We start from the raw sequence: 22,259 nt of genomic DNA, 5'->3' as shown, positions 1-22,259 counted from the left end.
GGGACCCTCAGCCCACTGGGCACCCCATGAGTTATTTTCTGTGCTCTGTTCTGTTTTGCTTCATTTTTAATTCTGGGTTTTTTCTCAGTTTATGGCTTTAACAGTTATGTGTGATGCTGAACCCTGGAGAGCTAACAGCATGGCATTTTTCAGGATTGATGTGGTGTGTTTTAACCAGAAGCCACTGAGCCCAAAGCAAATATCTAAATGGAATATTCCAGAGCATTGCTCTGGTGGTACACATCTAGGAGTTTGAATGGGTTAATGATGACTCTCTGGGCCTTGCTGGAGAAGAATTCTCACTCTAGCAACCATAGCAAACAGACTGGGATGGAATTGATGTGAACACCTAATCTGTTGTATAATCACTCAAGGGTCTCCTTGCATTTTCTTACGCATGTGACTGACTTCTTTTGTCAACTAATTATTAAAACAGGGAGAATATTTCCAAGGCACCTCATTTAGAGGCAAATCCTTAAGATTCAAGGTATGACAGTCTCAGAATAGTTTCATGCCAAAAACTGTAGTGCAAAGATAAGTTCCTTCAGTTGTTTTCTACTTTTTTCTTTACTTGTCTTTAAATCCTACTATTCTTATTGTCCTGCTGGAATACTGCTTTTTCATAGGAGAAGAGAAGGACATTTCCTGCAGGAAATAATACCAAAAAATTAGAAAACAAGGTTTCTTCTTCTTCTTCCCCATTGGAATCCCTGAGTCACTAATTTGACAAAATCAGCTTTTACTATAAAATAGGGATAAAACAATTTACACTTCATTTGATTCTTAATTTGAGACTTAATATGCACAATATTGTATGACATGATTTAAACTCTTATCCTCTAAAGATGATGCTAGTACAGTCAGGTTGAAAATTCAGAAAGCATCCATTGCAAATAGTCTTCTAGTTTGTATTTTAAACTTTCTCCTTAATGTCTTCTTACTCCTCGGAGACCTTCCTTCAAGGAGAAAGTATCCACACCTTGTAATTATCTGCATTTAACAGTACCTTCATTTTATGGGCACATGTCTCATATACTGTAGAGCAATGCTGTACTAATACTTTTAGCTTTCAATATTTAACCCAAACTTCAGATGACATACAGTAAGGTCCTAAATTATCTGCACCTGCAAATTAGCTTTAGGATTACCAACGCAATTACCTAGGATTCCCTCCTGCTTTGAAATTTCATTGTCACTGTTTTCAACAATCAACTGAGGCACTGGGGATGACATATGACATTTTCTTGGGAAAGCAAATTAATGACCTGCATTGTCTCTCCAGACTCAGGGGGCAGGCTCTCCCCGCTCCTCCCCCAGCCACACCATCAGCAGGCCAATTCCCATGCCCATCCGGTCAGCGTCAGCCTGCTCCACCCCGATGCACCCGCCGCAGGACTCCCTCACAGGTGTAGGGGGAGATGTACAAGAAGCATTTGCACAAAGTAAGTGGCTTTATTTTTTGTTGTGGTCTGCTTTTATGTGGCAAAGAGGTCACCAAGGTCTATTGAGTGGTCAAGAGTTGTCAGAACCACATGTGACTATTGTAGGGTCTTTCATGGCTGGTGTCAGAGCCTGGCCTGCAAGCCATTTTGGGAACTCCCTACACCGATTTGTTCTCACTTCAGGATTTTACCTTCCTTTGGCTTTTGTTGCCCTGCCTTATTTTTTAGTAAGTCTTTGTTCATCAAAAGACAGGAAATCTTTTCACCAATACCCCCAGAAAACTTCGTAAATGTAATCTATTTTTTTAATTCTTAGAGATTTTCTTATCTCATATTGTCTTTTCTTTATATTAAAGTCAAGACTGAGATAAGTAATCACAGCTCTTTAGCAATGAGGCAACCAAGAAGGACATTTAGTCATTTGACAGACTCCCTTTTCAGATGCCCCAAAGAGTTGAATCATTGCCTCTGTAAGGTAGGGCTACAGGGTTAGGCCTCTACAGTTAGAGGAGCACAAAGAGGGATGGGGATGCCAGCCAGCACTTTCCCATGACAGGGAGAGTAACTTTATTAATTTAGAAATACTTTTAACACTTTTTAAAACCTCTTCTTACTATCACTTTTTAAATTTATAGAGAATAATAATTAAAAAATCGTTCTGTAGACCTTCACCGGCAGCTTTCATTCCCAGAAGTAACCACTATTAACAGTTTGATCCTTCCCAAAGTTTTGCTTATGTGTAAATAGATATGTTTAAGGATGTGATTATAGACACATACTCTTTTTTTCACACAAATAGGATCATGCATTGCATTTGGGGGTCTGCAATTTGCATTTTCTTTAAATTAGCAATGTATCATTAACATTCTTCAAAGTCTTCACATAGAGATCTGAGGAAAAGAGAGACATGTTTGAATATGGGTTTTAAGGCAATAGAGATCATAAGCAAAGTTAAAAGACAGAAAACAGTCTTGAGGAAACCATTTCCAGCATATGTGTCAATCAAGTTTCATAATTTTAGTTATACAAAAATCATGTAGAGATCAGAAAGAAAAGACACCACCAAAACAAAAACAGGTGAAATATACGAACAGACAGAAGAACAAAGAGAAATTGCCAATAAATATATGAAAAGATGTTCAACCTCTAATATAATTACAGAAATATAAATTTTAATAAGTATCACTTTTTGCCTAGAAGATTAAAAAAAGTTTTGAAGCATCATAATATCCAGGGATAGCAAGAGTGTGAGGAAAAAGTACTCTCATCCATGTGGAAGGGTAATAAAATCTTAACACACTTCAGTGAGAGAGAATGATGGACTCCCTACTCTCTTATGAGGGAAAAGGAAGGATCTATATTAGAACTTTTTCTTCTAGGCACTGAATATAACTCAAGAGTTTTTAAAAATGTAATTCACAAAATAACTTTTTTATTTTAATTTTTAGAAAGAAAAATATCCCTTCTCTAAATCATATTTTAAAGAAATGTACTATATTTTAAATCAATTTGTGAGTTCCATTACAATTAATGTTTTTACTTAACTACTCTGATTTTTTTAATTTAAACATATTTATTATTTTATTTAGTTAGTATTACTTTCTGAAAAATGACAGAATGAAATGTGGCCTACAGGCAGCCTTTAACTTATAAAGAGTTCATGCCACCTAAGTTCATTTGTAAGTTAGGTATTTGGAATCTTGAACCATTTTTTTCTCAAAGATGTTATGGTAATTATCTCTGTTTACTTTCCCTACCCCGAGGCCAGCTCAAAAAGCATCCATTTAACCCTTAGTGTGCCTGAAACAAAATAATAGTCTTTCTCTGCCATAAAGAAACATAGTCTAAGTTCCAATTTATAGTACCAGACGTGCATCTGCCCATGTCTTGGCAGAAGAAACAAGAATCCTCACCCCTTTCTCACGCTCTGGGGGCATTCAGTGCATGTGGGTTTCCCATTCCCAAGTGGTACTTATACTGGCAGGAAGAGCTCCAGGAGCCCTGATAGGAGACAGCGCATGTCCTAGTAGAGACCAGAATCTAAAGGGCTCAGCCACCAGGTAAGGGCCAGAACAGTAACAGCAGCTAGGAAGGCGCAGCTCTCCTGGCAAACCTGACTTTTCATCTGTGTGGATTATTCTTAAGAAGGGTGACCACACGCACTGGTTTACCAGGGATCATCCCAGTTTTGCCAGGTCAGCCAGTCTTATTCATACTGCTCTCTTTCACCTTCAAAATTGTCCCCATTTGGACAAATAATATATGAAACTCCATCATTAGCCATGTCTTCTTACTGCAGGACCCACTGCCCTAAGCAGTGTTTTGTTGTTGTTGTTGTTGTTGTTGTTTCAGGAAATGAACCAAAGCACTTCTGAAAAGGAGAAGTCTTAGAAGTTTTCTTGCTTTAGGTTATTAATGGGAAGGATAAATAAACAACATAAAAATTTAGGATAGAAGGAAGCTTTGGTTTTTTAAATTATTTCTTCTTCCCTGAAGGTTCAAGAAGAAATTTAAGGAATGACTTGCTAGTGGCTGCAGATTCCATCACTAACACTATGTCCTCTCTTGTGAAAGAGCTGAATTCTGGTGAGTTCCTGATTCCCTCTCATTTGTCTGCTCATCATGGAGGTGTCCATAAGTGCTAGGGGTCTCTCTTAGAGACCTGCTTATTGTCTAATATCAAAAGATTCTTTAAAGCTTTATGTGATATTTTGTTGGTCTATTCAGATTTGAGGGTTTTGTTTAGTTTTTTGAGACAGGGTCTCTCTGTGTTGCCCGGTTGAAGTACAGTGGCACCATCATAGCTCACTGGCGTGTCAAACGCTTGGGCTCAAGCGATCCCCCCACCTCAGCCTCCCTAGTAGCTGGGACTATAGGCACATGCCAGCATGCCTGGCTAATTTTTTGTTGTTGATGTTTTCATAGAGACAGAGTCTTTGCTATGTTGCCCAGGCTGGTCTCAAACTCCTAGCCTCAAGTGATCCTCCTGCCTTGGCCTCCCAAAGTGTGTGAGCCACTATGCCTGGCCTATTCCGATTTTTTAAGTAAAGTTTATATTTTGCTTATTAAAGGACTATTAATACATACTCAATGTAGAAAGTTTGAAGAAGGCAGAAAAGAACAATGAAAAATATTCAAACTGACCTATAATTCTGGAATCCAAAGACAGCCACTATTAACATCTATGGTGACCTGAAACAACATGATGCTAAAGTTATTTTATATGGCCAAATGTTTTATCTTTTTTTGAGATGGGGCCTTGCTATTTTTTCCCAGGCTGATCTTGAACTCGTGGGCTCAAACAGTCCTCCTGCTTCAGCCTCCCGAAGTGTTGGGATTCCCAGCCCTTATCTATTTAGGTTTCATTAATTTGGAATGCCTGATCATTTGAATTTGAATTTCAAATTGAAATTTACCTTTGCAATACCTCTGAAGATAGATCTGCCCAGAAATAAATAGCATAAAATTTAACACACTTTTTATCCTCTTAATACTACAAAGAGTGTTCAAAACTTTAGCAGTATGAATATGCAAATAAATATCTTACCAGTTACTAATACATCTCCATCTATTCCTCAAGGCCGACCTAGCAAGAGATTTGTCTGGCAAGACTATGGTCTTACAGCTGAGATTACAACAACTATAAGAAATAAAACTTCAATATTAAAAAAATCCTGGACTTTACTTTCTTAAAGCCTCTCAATTGAAAATTGTTGCTGCTAGTTTAGATTAAGATTACCAAACAGAATAAAATGATAGTAGTTAATACATCATGATTAATGGCAGGTACCCACTGCCCTAGCAAATGATGAGTACAAAGTTATTCTTGGTGTAGAAGTCTTAAGTACTATTAGTTTATACTCATAGTTCTTTAAAGTATTAAGTGATAGGGTTCACTTAATATTTTAAGTTCATATTTTAAGCATTTTAGGTGAATATTTTATGGTTAGGATTAGGTTTTAACTCATATTTCTTAAATTAGTGTAATATTAAGCAAAAGTAACAATTTTAGTTAAGTCTCTTACAGAAGGGAAAAAATAGAAGTCTTAAGGAGTTAAGTCAGTTACTAAGATGGCAAAAATTCCTCGTAACATTTCTGAGATTTTAAAAATGCTGTATACCAAATGATTTTATAGTAATTCATGTCAATATCAATTCTTATTTTGAAAAAATAAAAATGTATTTGATTAAAATATGATAACTGGTTAACATTTTACACAGCACAGGTTGATTTGTGAAGCCTACTCCTTTATATGCAGGTCATAAAAAACCTAACAAGTCATTCTTTATTTCTTCAATTGTATCTGCTAGAGGTTGGGAGTGAAACAGAGAGTAATGTGGATTCTGAATTTGCACGGAGTCAGTTTGAGGATCTTGTTCCCTCACCAACCTCTGAAAAGGCTTTTCTAGCGCAAATCCATGCCCGAAAACCTGGGTACATTCACAGTGAAGCTACCACAAGTACCATGCATGGCGACATGTGAGTATCTTCCGTTTGGAGGCATTTTCTCAGTAACAAAACAATCTGTAGGAGACAGTAAGAAAGTAAAAGCATAATTGTGTAGGGGTTTTTTTAACCTTCGAAAGGGGTGACATAGTTTTCTGTTCTGCCAGAGATATAGAAGGGTGCTACATTTAAAGTTGGCATTGTAATATTTCCCCTCTTACAATTTCCAGAGAGTTATCAAATAACCTAAACCAACCAGTGCCTATCAAGAGCCTGCCTTGCCCAAGGCACATTGCTAGTTCTATACAAAATAGTATTAAAAAACTGCTGCCACCCTTTTAGGACTCACAGACTAGTTCAGAAGATAAATCATCCTATCTTCTGAACTTACTGTATTTGCACTTAGAGGATACCATGACATTGGAGAGGTCTCTGTTCAGAATTGGTGTAAACAACATCATATAAGTATTTGGAATTGAAATAAGTACATGTATAAAATCTCATTATAAAGAAATCCAGTTTGGTTGACTTGTTGAATATGTATAAATCTGACCCTCCAAAGACTTATTTACAAAAATTTTCACCCAGTTCTGGAGCTTGTCAGAAACCAGCAGCATCAGTAACGTCCCCACTAGACTTTCTGTGACCCTGGATCAGCTCAGATTAGTCAGCAGAGAAAACCAAAGCTGAGAAACAAAGGCAAAGCTGGGACAGAGCTGCAGAGCCCAACTTGGGAGGGAAAGGAGAAAAACAAAAGAAATGAAGAAAGTGGCCCATTAAACGACCATGGTTCATGGAGTTATGGGAAACGTGGGCAAAGGCTGACCCAAAAGCTGGGGGAGGGAGTTTCTGAACACTAAAAATACTTCAGAAGGGTGATGTTGCTTAATATGAAAAGTACTTCAGACTAGTCTATAAAAATAAGCTGGCCATTTTAAAGACTCAGAGAAGAAACTAACCAGAGGCCTTTCTGGTGTTTGGCTCTCAATCCAAGCAGTGAATAAACAATCAGTAATCATGGAGAATTATCAAGAGGTGTGGTCTGAGAGTCAGCTGTGAAGCAGCAGAGAGTAGGATCAAAACAAAACCATTATAATGGGACTTAACGTGGCAGTACGCTGCTGCTTAATATAGTTTGCTTTCTTGTCCTTTCTTCTGTATTCTGGAATTGTTGGATTTGTTATTCAAAATGGTGAATTAGTTGTCATCTGTTTTGTCTGGTAAATGCATATCTACTTGACTTTTTATTATTAAGCATTTATATGGCAGTTAGCTAGAATTTCCTTGTCCCAATTCTAAAATCCAAGACTGTTGAGGCCACCCTAATCTGCTAGCCCTGGTATGCTGAGTAGCAGTACCAGCTACCAACACGTGACTCAGGAGTTAGGGAAGGAAAGTTAACAGAGTCCTGGGCAGATCCATTTAGGCTGGCCCCAAACCTCCAAAAATAACCAGAACATGTCGTACAGCTATAAATAAACATGAACAACAACATTTAAGTTCCAACCTAGAAACTTCTTCTTGACTACTTATTTCATTTTAGGGAATAATTTAATATCTCTATTGTCTAAACATGTGCTTGTGTTTTACCCTGAGACTCTTTTAGTTCTATGATTTAGATAGTGAGCTTATGTCCAGCCCCATGAAGAACTTTGCATAGTCTAGGATGAATAGATGGAGACAGAGTCCCACATTAGGGAATGAGGTCATTTTTATCTATTTATTTCATAGTGAAATTGGATAATTAAAATGCTTTTTTTTTTTTCAGATTCAGAGCTAAGGTCAAGAGTTATGGGTTAGTAGCCCTCCTGACATTGACTAGCTGATATTCTAAGACTTAATTCTATAAAAATAAGGCATGAATGTGGTGTGCGTGCATATGTGTATGTGCATGTGTGTATGTGCGTGTGTGTAACACAAAAGAGGTTAAATTATAACCAAATGTCCTTAAGCATTATTTCACTAGAGGGCTCACTCTCCATACAGAAAGTGATCTTGGGTTCTATTTTAAAGAAGAATAAAAAGAGCCCTCAGATTGGGAAAACTTTGTATCCCCTCAAAAGATGTTTGCCATTTTTTAAATTATAGAACATTTAAAGGGCCAACCCATTCCAGTAAACCCTAGGAAAAGATAAATAACCAATGATCACAACTGCCATAAAAAAATTGTGTATGAAAATACCTTGATCATATATTGCTTCAAACCTCCAAAATGTTTCCAAGTTTTTCTTTAGGTATTACTAAAGAAGACAAGAAAGTGACTTGGAGAACTAAGGGGAAATAAAGGTGCCAACAAAACTACATGCTCACACATGAATCCTGCTTGTAATTCTCTTTTAAGATTTGCTCTAACATGTCATCTGTGGTTTATTTTCAGGGTTACAGAGGATGCGGATCCCTATGTGCGGCCTGAAGATGAAAACTATGAAAATGACTCTGTCCGGCAGCTGGAGAATGAGCTCAAGATGGAGGAATACCTGAAACAGAAGTTGCAGGATGAAGCCTATCAGGTACAGGGATCCAGGCCCACCCCACCCCACCTCTCCTGCCTCAACCCCTTGGTAGCTGGGTCTTTGACATGACTTGCAGAATCAGAGCCTTCTTCCTTCCACCCTCCCTTTCCAAAATACACTGATTTCACTCCTTAATCCGTGTCTTTTAGACAGTAAAAATGTTAAATACTTCTTTTGTTTTTTTAAGACAGAGTTTCACTCTGTTGCCCAGGCTGGAGTGCAGTGGTGTGATCTTGGCTCACTGCAACCTCCGCCTCCCTGATTTAAGCGATTCTCCTGCCTCAGCCTCCTGAGTAGCTGGGACTACAGGCGTGCACCACCATGCCCAGTTAATTTTTGTATTTTTTAGTAGAGAAGGGGCTTCACCATATTGGCCAGGCCAGTCTTGAACTCCTGACCTTGCAATCCGCCCACCTCAGCCTCCCAAAGTGCTAGGATTACAGGCGTGAGCCACTGCACCCACTCTTATAGCTGTCACTCACCATGTATTCTTTTAAATTCTGCCCTAGAAAGTGATAAGCAGCCTTCCTATATTGGAAAAAAACATGGTAACTAACAGTCCAGACTCTTTCAGGCCCATTAGGAAAGATGCTTTTTCTCATAATTATTTTTGAATAGATACAAAGAACAGGGCACGAGGAAATTGAATAAGCATAAACCCACCACCTCCCTTGAATTATTCGCCCTCAGCCTTCCTCATTGCCCACCTCATGCCAAGTGTAAGTAGGAGAATGGCAAACTTCATGGAGAAATGGGGGAACTGCAGGCCTGTGTTCATCAAGGTATGGACGGACAGATTTTCAGATGTACTGGAGTATGTTAGCCACCTGAAAATTCACTGAACATGACATATACAATTGGGAATAAATGTAACCAGCAACTCATCCTAAAGGCCATGCATTTCCCCATGGAGATCGTTCTACTGCCTTGTTTGTCTTCCTGGTATGTTCCTTTTCCCTTTAATTCACAGGTGTTTTCTTGGGGTTCTGGTATTTCAGGGATGTTTGCCTGGTTGAGACCAGCTTTTTCCTGGGCCTCAATGGTTATTTTATCCTGTCAGACTTTCTGTCCAGTGGCAAGACAAGTTTTCTGCACATTCTTTTGTTTTTCTGGGTTTTTTTTTTCATTTTTTTTTTTTCTTTTTGAGACAGGGTCTCATTCTGTTGCCCAGGCTGGAGTGCAGTTGCACAGTCATAGCTCACTGCAGCCTCTAACTCCTGGGCACAAGCGATCCTCCCACCTCAGCCGCCTGTAGCTGGGACTACAGGTGCACACCACCATGCCTGGCTAATGTTTTTATTTTTTGTGGAGTCAGGGTCTCACCATGTTGTCCAAGCTGGTATTGAACTCCTGGTCTCAAGTGATCCTCCCACCCCGGCCTCCCAAAGTGTTGGGATTACAGGCATAAGCCACCATACCCAGTCTTTCAGCATATTATTAGGGCAGCAGTGCCCTCTCTTACTTTGTTATTGAAAAAAAAGGGAAGCAGAGAGAATAAATTATCTCCTATTTCTCATATGTCTATAGATAAAGCCTTGAAATATTTTTCCAAGAAGATTGTAGTAGGAGGGAAACGGAAGCCCACCAATTCCATCCCAGCAAAATAAAAACAAAGTTTTACCTCTTTGGAATGTTCCATTTGCCTTTTCAGTTTAACGACCACATTTCAGAAGCAACTAAAATGTTGGTCTAGCCATACCAAAGAAAGAGGGAAAAAGAAAAACATAAGTGATTGTATATGTAGAGCCCCGTGCTCCCACGCTTCAGAAACAAAGTCTCCTGATTACAAACCCATGGAGAGTGCAGTTTTCCTTGCGCCTTCTACGGCTCCTCCACAGAAGGAAATTAGCCTGGAATGAAACTGCCAGGGTGTCTCTGGGAACTCTCAGGGATGGCATTCCTACACATATCTCATTAGGCTCTGCTGTGTAGAAGGAAAGAAAAATGTGACTAAATAACCAATGTTCTGGTTCATGCTATTAGAAGCGTCTATTAGGCCTCCCTCTTTGAGCTCATGTCACTTTCTGTATTTCAGTGGCAGCAGTAACTGAAATTCTAGGGGTTCTTTTTTTTCTTTAAGGGAGGCAGGCTTACACCATTCCATATAAAATATTAGATTTTTATTCATTTTAATGAATTAAAAATGTAACCTTCTATGAGTAAAATGAAGGGAATTTCTACTAATGATTTAAGATTCAACTGGAGTTTTTACCATCGCTGGTAAATCTTAAGCTCCCTCTCCCTCTCCTTTTCTTTTCTGTGCCTCATGACTTCCAAGAAAAGGACAGGGAAGAAGCTAGGAGAATATAACAGGCCTGTGTATCTCCACTCAAAACATGCACCCTGGAAGATGTCGAAGTGGTCTTCCTTGAATGCTCTGTGAGCGTATGGTTGTTGGATGGATTGGAATGCTACTCTCATTCAATAGACTCTCTCTCTCTGTGTCTTTGTGCATGGCTTCCTGCCAAATAATTCACCAGCTTGACTGCATCACAGACTTGACATGTCACCTTTCTCGTTTGTGTCCTTTGTCACCCACAGGTCAGCTTGCAAGGTTGAATGCAATATCCTTTTATCACACTCCTCTCAAGTAAGTACCATCTTATTTAGGAGGAAACATGGCCACTGTACACTGAATTCTGATAACCTGTAATGCGAATTCACAATCACTTCCCTTAGTCATTTCTTTCTATGTGATAAAATATCCTCCTTACCTGCTGATATCGAAGAGTCATCTCAGTCTATGGAGGGTTTCATTATAAACCAGTGGAGATTTGCCAGACATCCTTGGGAGATGACTTCTTACTCTATTAGCTAGGAAAATTGGCACAAAACTTCTAAACCTAGAGATGTTCCAGTAATCCTCTGTGGCTATGAAACTTACCAATAAGTTTGTCGCCATCACCAATCCATGACAATATCGGAGTTTGTAGCCGCTCTAGCACTTGAAAAGGAAAAGTCGGTACCTCTAGAGATGGGCCAGCTTGTTAGTCCTACTATACCTAGGGCTCAAGAGATCAAATGTGTGTACCTTAATGAGTGAAAGCAAAATCATGCATTAATAAAGAGAACAAAAGGGCCCAAACAGAGGAAAAATTCTGCAGCCTTATGTTTTTGGAATACCTGATTCAAATCCATTGTGGAATTCAGCAGTATATAAATTAATTTAAATTATTATTTTCATGGCATGTGAAACCACTCCAAAGCCCTACCTAAATATATGGAAAATCCTCAGTAATTTTTTAATGCAGAGAGATTAGCACTGGACTGGCAGCATCACTTGACTGTAGTGGTCTGAAGCTTAGGCGCCAGACTCTAATAGACCCATTTCAAATATGGGTTTCACCAAATTCTAGCAGCAGAACTTTGGGCAAATTATTAAACCCATATTACCTCAGTTTCCTCTATACAGCATATTGCATAATAGCCTCACAGAAGAGGCTGGTATTATGTATCACCACAGAAGAGGCCGGTATTAAAAACCATATCCTACTCACTGGGATATAGTTTTTAAAGAGCTTGGCATAGTGGAAGGCACATTATCATCTATTATGAACATTCACATATATGCCTGCCCCTATGTTCAGTGCTTTATAGCACTTCAACACCTGGCAGCTGCCATATTGCTTACCTAAGTGTACGGGAAACGCTGGGACCCAGAACTAGCTTGCTCTCTCTTCTACTTTTATAAACAAGGCTAGGATGTAGCTACATGTGAAGACTTGGCACACTGTGGGCCACACTGTTCCATAAGTCTAGATTTTTTCTCTGGCTCCAGCTAATAGTCATTTAGATGCCTCCATGATAGTTCAAAGCTAATATACTTCTCAAAGGATTCTGGCTGCACTGGCCCAAACATTTGAGCTTTCCCAATCATGGAATCCCATAAGTCTATACTGCAGTGGACAGTAAATGCTATCAATGCTGGTTGCTATTAATAATTTGAAAAAAGAATAAATATCTGTTAAGTGACATACTAATTAGTAAAGAATACATGCTAGTGCAAATGCTACTGACATCCTGTCTCAGTCCTCAGGTTAAAATTAAGCAATTAATTGCTATGATCATATATATTTTATGAGCGGCGAGGAAGGAGCTCATTGACCACTCTCTATTCTGCCTCTCTTGGATTTGAGAGTGCCACCACACATGCTCTCCTGACTCATTACAACCAGAGTGAAAAAATTCCCAGGAGCTGTTTCTGAAAATATTCACTCCAGTTATAACAAACTTAGTCCCAAGGGGCAGGCCTTTTCCTTTAATAGCACTTTCTTTCTCTTAGCTTCAGCAATTTGATCATTGTTGTTCTGCACATTATTTAAACATCACTAGCTAGTTCTTAGAAAAATATTTTTGAAAGTCTAATAAAATGTGCTTGCCTTAAACCCAGATAAAAATTGGCATTTGGTACCTAAAAGCCAAAAATTTCAGTACACTAGAAGTTCCTAGGCCATTTTTTAAATCTTTCATTGCAAATTTAGCAGTGAAAAATTAGACAGTTGTAGTCTTTGCCATTTACTGCATCCTGTAGCCTACCTAGCTGGAATTCTACAGAACTCTGAACAAGAACTAGCCTGTCATTCAATCAGCCACATAGGCAAATTCATTCAAAACCTGATAGAATGTTGTTAAAACTAGTGGCTTTTCATTTTTGCAGCTAGTTCTATCCTATTGTACTTTTTTAAATGTAATCAAGAAATACAGGTACGTTTTAGACATTTGATTTCTGAATCTTTGAGATTTTAGCAAAACAGTTTATTTTTGTTTAGACTTTCTGACTCTACTGCAAGACCAGAAATTATCCCAAAGTATATGTGTCTCTTATCCGAGGGTCCTGAAGCCAGATTCATCAGCTTGACATTAGTTAGCCATCCGCCAAGGCAGAGAGCCTTGCGTGGGGAAGAGGCAGAAGGTGGATGCCAGAGACACAGAAGATGCAACCTCTGCTCATAAAGAGCTTTAGGCTTATTTGAAAATAAGAACACACTTATCAACATACAATACTAAAAAGAGCGAATAGTTTAAAACCTGGTTTATTGGTTTTCAACTAGCCACTTTTGAAGAAACAGTATACATAATGGCACTCAGCTTAGGGTCCTCCAAGACTCAATTTTGGCCCACTTAGGTATTGAATTTGTCCCTGTTACATCCTGTGGCCACATGGTACACCACTCTCCTTGGCCACCCACATCCAAATGGAAATTAGAGGATTGGACCATCCAAAGTAAGTTTTTTAAAAACCAACCTGGCATCCTAATGATGGGTCACTGGTTTTATCTGTTTGTCCAAAGGACAGCACAAATATTTCTGTTTGTGTTGCTTTTCCCCTCCAGATGCCTCCACTAAGAAAGAGATCCACATGGAGGACTTCCTGTCCTCTTTTCCAGAAGGTGCAATAGCACACAATGTCCTAGGACATTAATTCCTGATTGTCATAGGAAAGGAGTGCGTGTGTGTGTGTGTGTGTGTGCACGCACTTTCTTCTGTATTGGGGAAAGGGGGGATCCTAAGCTTCATAACCCTAATTTAGAAACAATTTGCATCTTTAAAAAAAATTACACATTCCTTATTCCCAGGCAAGCTATAGTCAGACAGATGATGAAAGTAACATGAAAACTGGTGATGATGGAGAGCCCTGTGGCCACACAGAGGAGGAAGACAGCAGCCTGGCAGCAGCCTCACCGAAGAGAGGAGCCACCACACCCAGCAGCTCCCGACAAGCCCCCACCCCTAAAGATGTGTTCTGATGACTATAGTGCAGCTAACTTTCTGTTCTAAGATTTGTAGTGCATAGGTGTGTGTTTCGAGAAGGAAAAAAAAAAAAGACTTCTGTTCAAAGTTAACTTATCAGCTACATCCTCTGTAACATGGTTCATCCCTGGTTAAAAAGCAAACAAACACAGGCTGAAAACCCATGCTGCTGTTATACACAATGGCAGTATTAACAAGCATTTTAAACCTTTGCACATGATATTGAACCTGTTCAGTTTACAATGACAATATTAATACTGTTTATAGCTAGACGTTTGATTTCTGAATTCTTTGAGATTTTAGCAAAACAGTTTATTATACACTGTACATTTTTTTCCACAGCAATTGGAAAGAAACAACCACTTGTAGTCATTCACTAACCCTGAAGAATTTGGTTCCTGAGTGTACAAACTCAGAGCCCGGAAGCCAAGAAGGGTCCTTGGCCTGCACGGTCTGCAGTTGACTCCAAGTCTCTGTGAGCACTGACTTGAACCAAACACGCCAGGAATAATCCATTCTTTGGGGCCTCTTTCCAATTTGAGGTTGTTTTCTTTCAAGATACTCTAACTAATCAGCCATAGAATTTAGTGTAAATATTTTTTTCCAAATAGATATCATATTCAAAAAAGGCAGCATTCAAATTATATAGAATCTAGTTTTTAAAATCAGCACAGATCTTCTTAAAAACTGTGAACTATGTTTTGAAATACTCGTTACTAAAGCTGTTTATAAACCACAGGTGCCATAAGATCCCCAAACGGACTAAAGTTATCTCTGCTCTTCCATGGTCTTGTTCCTCTTGTTTTGGCTTTAGGAAGCATGTCTTTAACAGCACCGCTCGTTCACAAGTTCCCCCATCAAGTTGTTTGGAGGCCTTCAGCTTTAAATGTACAGGCTTAAAGTGCGCTTGCAAACGTTCGCTCTCCTTTTTTTCTGAATGTTGATTGCCTTAGCTGGCCACCTGGTGTTCTGCATGTAGCCTTCTGTGGTCATGTGAAAGGAGACAGGCTCTTCTAAGTTGAGTTGGGATTTTTGCACTCAGTGAAAAGCTGAAGTGCAAAAGAGCTATCAAAGACAAGACGATAAAAGACTGGGATAGTCTTTTCCAAGGACCCTCTTTAGAGGGCCCTAAAGACCTCCTTTGGGAATTCTGGGGAAAATGAAAAAGTAATCTTCTACTTGCTTCAAGATTTGATTTTTTTAAAAAAGCCTGCCACATATTCAATACATTATGCTTAAATTAGCTGTTTCTCTGGAATTCCTGTCTCTCCTTTAAAAGAAAGGAGAGAACATTTTAGAACAATAGTTCTCAAAGTGTGTTCCCCGGACAAGCAGCATCTGCAGCTCTTAGGAAGGTCTTCAAAATACTAATTCTTAAGCCCCACCTTCAGGCCTACTGAATCAGAAGTGCTGGGGGTTGGGTCCAGAAGTCTGTTTTAGTGAACCCTCTAGGTGATTCTGATGCTCGCTAAAGGTTGAGAACTACTGCTTTAGAATGAAGTTGTATAATAAAGTCTCTGAAAAGGCCTTATTCAGAATAAGCAAGAAAGGTTCTGTGATTCACTTTTGCTTCCGGGGCTGGCAAAAACCTTCTCCGAACCCACACACCAAGTTCGTAGATGGCGGGCGCGCAGCCAAGTCCTGACATCTTCATGCCCCCTCTGCAGAGGGCAGCTGTACAATGTTCACATGTCTGCGTTTGGTCAGACATCATCTCCTTGGCTGCCCTTTGAAACCAAATCACTTGCCTTGGGGATAAAGTGCTCAACTGGCATTAGTGAGAAGCCCATCCTATCCCTTGACATACTTAATCATACATCTCTCCAGAGAACTCGCCTGACAAATGTCCCTGAGCACAGGCTGACACCAAAGTGGCACAACTGCACAGTTCTCAGATTTCTTTGCACAGATTGATTTTTATTGCGGGTTTTGTTGGGGTGTCTTAATGTTCATCTCTTTTCCACTGCCCATCCTCTGTGAACCCATACCTCTCTAGATGGAGCAGGTGGCCACTGGTGCCTCATACTCAGTATTGAAAACCACTATATCCCAGCTACCTATAATGCTGTCAGCTCGAAATCATAGCCAGGTAGTTCTTGAACTCAGAACTTAAATCCTGCACGTGGCACTCCACCACCGACTGGACCGAGCTGGCATATGTTGTTTCTTTGTGTTTCTACATCAAAATGTTCGTCTAAGGTTTGAACTGTTCTGCTGATAACCTTCCTCATTGTCATAGCTATTTCATTGCCAACGAACTCCATCGCATGGTTGTTGATACCATCATATAAAGCCATTGCAAGGACTCTGGAAACTGCCGCCAATGACCAATTTCTGACTAACCAGCCACCTTTTCTTTCTCTTAGCTCCACGTCAGCACTGAGACCAGACTCAAGCACCCCTGTCCTGTAACCGAGACAAAATGGCGTGTGTTATTTTGGGGTTTTGTGTTTTTTGGTGGATTTCTTTCCTTGGCTCTCCAGATTTACTTTTGGGGCCTGTTCTAAGTGCAAACCCAGCAGGTTTCACTTGTCCTGTCCATTAGCTACAACTACATCTTGCGGGGGTTGTTTCTTTCTTGTTCCACAATGAATTGCACATCCATCTCCATCAGAGCTGATAGCCTATTAGTAAGCACTGGTCTAACACAGCCAACCCTCCCCCACAGCGCCATGTTAATGGAGGAGGGGAGGAAGGTGAAATCTACTGCATGGGATTCAGGAAACAGTTGTGGTTGGTCAGGGCGGAAGTCGGGGTAAGTTTGGTTGGTCAGAGGGAGTTGTGCTGGAGATTGTGAAAAATGGGTTCTTGAATGATCTACTATAAGGCAGGGAAGGTTCATTTGTAAGTAGAAATGTGAACTGAATTGCATTAAGAGTGTGCGGCCTTTGTTGTGATATACTATGTATTTTCTTATATGCATGAGCCAAACTGTTGCATCATAATTTAGCACTGATGTCTGCTTTTATTTTGATCATCTTTGTCCACCCTTATTAGTTCTTGGCTGTTAACTATAGATAGATCTTGTAAATCCAGCAACCTTTGGTTGCTGCATTCCCCTTGGTTCGATTCCATGCAAGGAGCCACAAGTGAGAGCTCCACTGTCCTTAGAAGAAAGGACATTTTTACTTTTGAACCAAAAAGAGAAAAAAAAAAATCAGAAGTGTTACATCTTGAGGCGAATTAACTGTAAGACATTTTTAATTATGACTACTGCAATTTGACACCATTTGAAATAACCAATTCAGAGACACTAAAGATTTCACAATATTCATTGGTATTGTAAAAAAAAAAATACTATTGTATGGATTTTTGTATTGCTGTTAAGTATTGTTTTGTGTGTTTGTGTGTGTTGGAACCTCCTGGGGACATGTTATATTTTGAAGTGATTAAACTATTTAATTGTGTCTCTATATTTTGGAGTGGAATTATTTCTTCATTAAAAAATGTTTTTAAAAACACTATATCTTGGATGTTTTATTCCTTTGTTTCAATGAATCTTTCCTAAAGCAACCTGGAGTCAGTCTGTTGAAAGAAGGAAGGCAGGTAAGTACTTGCAGTTTAAAGCAGGACCCATTGATGGAATATTGAGCCACTGAGGCAAAATAGCTCACCTTCTCTTGCCTTGGGGGATACATGGTTTTTACCATTCTACTGTTTTATTAGCATCTGTGAGTATCTAATAGAAATACTATTCTGCTGTTTATGGAAATCCTTATTATAATTGATATGGAAGTGAGTTTGAAATTCTAACAGCTAACATATTTCATGTTTGTATTGCACACTGTTCTTAACACTTTATGTGACTTCACTCAATTCTTTGAATCCTCTGCATCTAGCCATGTATTCTGCAAATATTAAGTGCTCAATGGTTTTTTTGTTGAATTACTGAATAAATGAAGTAGTGGTGTTTGGTTTCTTTTTTTTCTAGAGCTAGTGATAAAGGAGGATCAGCAGGCCTAGGAGGTCAATATGGTGACACCAACAGCAATCAAATTAAGAGATCCAAGGACAGTGTCAAGAGTCCACGTGTTAAGTGTTCTTATCTCAGAAACAAACCAAAAAGGGACACAAAGAAACTTTTGGAGGTGATGGCTATGTCTATTACCTTGATTGTGGTGATGGTTTGACAGGTATTTATGTCCAAACTCATCAAATTGTATATATTAAATAGGTACAGATTATTGTATATCAAGTATACCTCAATAAAACTTTAAAACAAACACATACAGATATAAATCTTGCATGCACAGATGGAAGAAATAGAGTCCACAGTGATAATCACTCTTTCCATTCACATCTCTCCCTCAGAACCTCTGTGAGTCCCATGCAATGGAAGGTTGGGTGTTTCACTTGCTGAAAGATCTGTTTTCTTTACAGGACCTGTGAGTCTGGCTCTGTGCTTCAAGAATAGCATTTTTGGGAAATCTGACTCTGTGGTGCTGAAAGTCTGTGCTCACAGGGTTGGGTTGAGTTGAAGTCCATGGAAACAGCTGTCAATACTCTAGAGGCACTAGAGAGAGAAATTAAGAAGTTCTCCATCAATTACAAAGGCAAATACTGACCTGAGATAATCATGAGAGGGAACTCACACAGCCCACTTCCCTTTGAAGGTGAGAGCCAAGGGCATGTCCAGCAGCCCATGTCCACATCCCTTTGGGCTCTATCTCAGTGACTCACCACTTCATCTCTTGGGGGCCACATTTAGCTCTGCCCTACCTCAGCATTTCCCAAATTTATCGAATTACAAGAGCCTCCTGAGAAGTTGATTAATTCTGATTTGGCAGATGTAGAGTAGGGTCAGGTAATCTGGATGATATTTTTAACAAGCACTTCAGGTGATGCTTACAGTCTGACCAGTTTTAACAAATGCTACTTCTTTGCTGCTCAAAATACAGTCCAGTGACCAACAGAATTAGCATCACCTGGATTTTGAGGATTCCTGTATATAGGACATAAAGATACCCTTCCCAGAAGTTGCCATCATCTAATCATGTGGTTGAACTTTCTGGTGATCAGCCCCATTCTGAAGCTATCTAGGAACCTACAAAGAGTCACCTCATTAGCATAAAAAAATATACCCTCGTCACTCAGGGAATTCCAAGGGCTTTTGAAGCTCTGTGCCAGGAGCCAGGTACAAAGACCAGAGAGACCACATATATTCTCCATTATGCTACGTAATAATACTTGCTTTTATATTTGCCCATGTAGTTACCTTTACTGTAGAGCTTTATTTCTTCATACAGCTTCAAGTTACCCTTTAGTGTCCTTTCATTTCAACTTGAGGACACCTTGTAGCATTTCTTGCAGGGCAGTTCTACTTGTAGTGAACCCCCTCAGCTTTTGTTTATTTGGGAATATCTTAATTTCTTCCTCACTTTTGAAGGACAATTTTGCCAGATACAGAATTCTTGGTTGATAGGTTCTTTTCTTTCAGCACTTTAAATATGCCCACTGTTTTCTGGCTTCCATAGTTCCTGATAAATAGCCAGCTGTTCATCTTACTAAGGTTCCCTTGTACCTGATAGTTGCTTCTTTCTTGTTGCTTTCAAGATTCACTGTCTTTGACAATCAACAGTTTGATTACAATGTGTCTTGATGTGGACCTCACTGAATTTATTCTACCTAGAGTTCATTGTGCTTGTTGGATGTATAGAAATAAATTTCACAGATAATTTTTCAGGGAGATTGGTTAGGACATCACTGCAATAATCCAAACAAAAAGAAATAATGATAGTTTAGACTAAGGGTAGAGTAAAAGTGGTTATATTCTAAATATATTTTGAGGGTAGAACCAACATATTTTGTGGGTAGATTGGATGTGTGTGAGAGAAAGAGAAGAAATAAGGATGATAAAATAATTTGAGAACCCAAATAACTGGGAGAATTAAGTTAAACTACTGAGAAAGAGCAGAATTTGGGTGGGTAGAATTTCAGGAGCTAATTTCTGGACTTAATACCTTCAAGATGCCTATTAAACATCCAAGTGAAAAGAGGGAGGAGTATTGGAAATCTAGGCTTGAAATTCAGGAGCAAAGTCTGAACTGGTGCCACAAATCTTGACATCATCACTATGGAGATAGTAAAAGAGACTGAAAAGGAATGGTCAGAAATGTAGGAATAAAATCAGGAGCTGTGGTGGTGATCAACTGTTTTGATGCAGCGGATAAGTCAAGTAAGATAAAAACAGGGAATTAACCTGTCACATGGGTATTGAATTGAATTGATTTAATCATGTTCAAAGAATCTCTTTGCTATTTTCAAGCTTGAAGAACTCCTATGTTCTTAATCAAATCTTCATGAACACTGACTGAAAAGTTATGTTTGCTTTTCCTCTAAAAGCCTCTAGGGAGTTGAGTACTATAATAAATCCACAGAGTTGATTCTGATTTCCATCTCCACACACCCTCGCAAGCTAGTTCCTTTTCCTAGTTTCCACTTGGTGAGATCGATCCACAAAGATAGTGCTGACAATCTACATATTGTTGATAGGCTTATAACAACCAAGACAATATAGAAAATATTTCCCTATTGACTCTCTAAATAGCTTTTTAGTGAAAAGGATATATGTAATCATTATTTTTGGAAGAGGAGCCTTTCTTTTATGACTTCTGCAATTTCATCTGCCTCCATCATTTTCAGGGGAAGAAAGGCTAAGTTATAAAACTCTCCCCTGCTCTTTGATGCATAAAAATAAGCTTAAAAAATGGCTCTGCCACTTTATGGCAATGTATATTTGTTTAATCTTACCTATTGGTTGCTTTGAGAGATAAATTAAGTGAAAAGGTACATGCAAAGCACCTAGCAAGGTTCCAGAACATGATGGAAGCTCAACAACTGTCATTTCCTTTCCCTTTTTTCCCTTCTGAAGTTTATGACCCTCATTTATAAAATGAAGGTGATAGTTTTTTTGTTTTCAGAAAATTCACACAAAAGTAAATTACCTCCAAGGTAAATATGAAAAAATATATTCAGCCTATTTAGGAATAAAATGACTGGATTTTAAAACAGTGTTATACCTCTTTAAAAACCTTCTAAATGAGCAAAGACTTTTAATAAAGTCAGTCAATGCTAAGGAAAGCAGAATATCTGCTACTAAGAATATGCAACCTGTGAAAAGATTATGTATGGTTGGGTAGTCAGGCAGAGGGGTTGGGCAATGAAGGAAAGTAGAAGAGAGATTCCAAAATATTCATGCTTTACAACTCAATAGCACCACATCATGGACTTTCAAAGAAATTAAACTTGTTAGACACAAATATAAATACTCAAAAATCTGACAACAGAAAATAGTTAACTGAATCTATATCTAAACAATGCAATATTTTGCAGCAAATAAATATGTATGCCTAGACATTAAAATGACTGTGAACTGGTGAGAATGTATAATGATGGAACTACTTTGGAAAATAGTCTGATGATTCCAAAAAATGTTAAGCACAGAGTTACCATATGACCCAGCAATTCTACTCCGATGAAAATGAAAATGTGTCCACACAGAAATATGTACATATGTACATAAATATTTATACCAGCATTTATTCATAATAGCAAAAAAAAGTGAAAACAATTCAAATGTCCATCAACTGATGAACAGATAAACAGAATTTGGTATAAACATACAATGTAATAATTATTTGAAATAAAAAAGGAATGAAATGGGCAGGGTGCGGTAGCTCATACCTGTAATCCCAGCACTTTGGGAGGCAAAGGCAAGCAGATCACTTGAGGTCAGGAGTTTGAGACCAGCCTGGCCAAACATGGCAAAACCTCGTCTCTACTAAAAATACAAAAATACTGTAGCCACAGCTACAGTAGCTGAGATGCAAGGCACCAAGTCCCAAAGCTGCACACAGCAGGGAGGCCCTGGACCTGGCCTCAGAAACCGTTTTTCCTTCCTAGGCCTCCAGGCCTGTGATGGGAGAGGCTGCTGTGAAGGTGTCTGACATGCCCTGGAGACATTTTCCCTATTGTCTTGGTGATTAACATTAGGCTTCTTGCTACCTTTGCAAATATCTGCAGCTTGCTTGAATTTCTCCCCAGAAAATAGGGTTTTCTTTTCTATCACAATAGTCAGGCTGCAAATTTCCAAACGTTTATGCTATT

At 39.0% G+C, this 22,259-nt stretch overlaps 1 protein-coding gene across 14 annotated transcripts in view; it reads left to right on the top strand.

Moving 5' to 3' along the window:
- Positions 1-17,617, top strand: part of DTNA (dystrobrevin alpha) — a 396,395-nt gene extending 378,778 nt beyond the window's left edge. For 11 of the 14 annotated variants that reach the window (XM_055234704.2, XM_055234694.2, XM_055234643.2 and 8 more), the window contains 6 exons: positions 1,283-1,442; positions 3,939-4,028; positions 5,754-5,922; positions 8,267-8,399; positions 10,944-10,992; positions 13,979-17,617. In XM_055234704.2, the coding sequence (XP_055090679.1) occupies positions 1,283-1,442; positions 3,939-4,028; positions 5,754-5,922; positions 8,267-8,399; positions 10,944-10,961 (570 nt within the window). In that variant the 3' untranslated portion in view covers positions 10,962-10,992; positions 13,979-17,617. The remainder of the gene's footprint in view (positions 1-1,282; positions 1,443-3,938; positions 4,029-5,753; positions 5,923-8,266; positions 8,400-10,943; positions 10,993-13,978) is intronic. The other 3 variants (XM_055234609.2, XM_055234616.2, XM_063646332.1) reach the window with 2 other exon arrangements.
- Positions 17,618-22,259: the final 4,642 nt, after the last annotated feature.

This window comes from Symphalangus syndactylus, chromosome 1 (assembly GCF_028878055.3).
Source record: "Symphalangus syndactylus isolate Jambi chromosome 1, NHGRI_mSymSyn1-v2.1_pri, whole genome shotgun sequence".
Classification (NCBI taxonomy): Eukaryota; Metazoa; Chordata; class Mammalia; order Primates; family Hylobatidae; genus Symphalangus; species Symphalangus syndactylus.
This window is presented reverse-complemented; position numbering and strand designations above follow the sequence as displayed.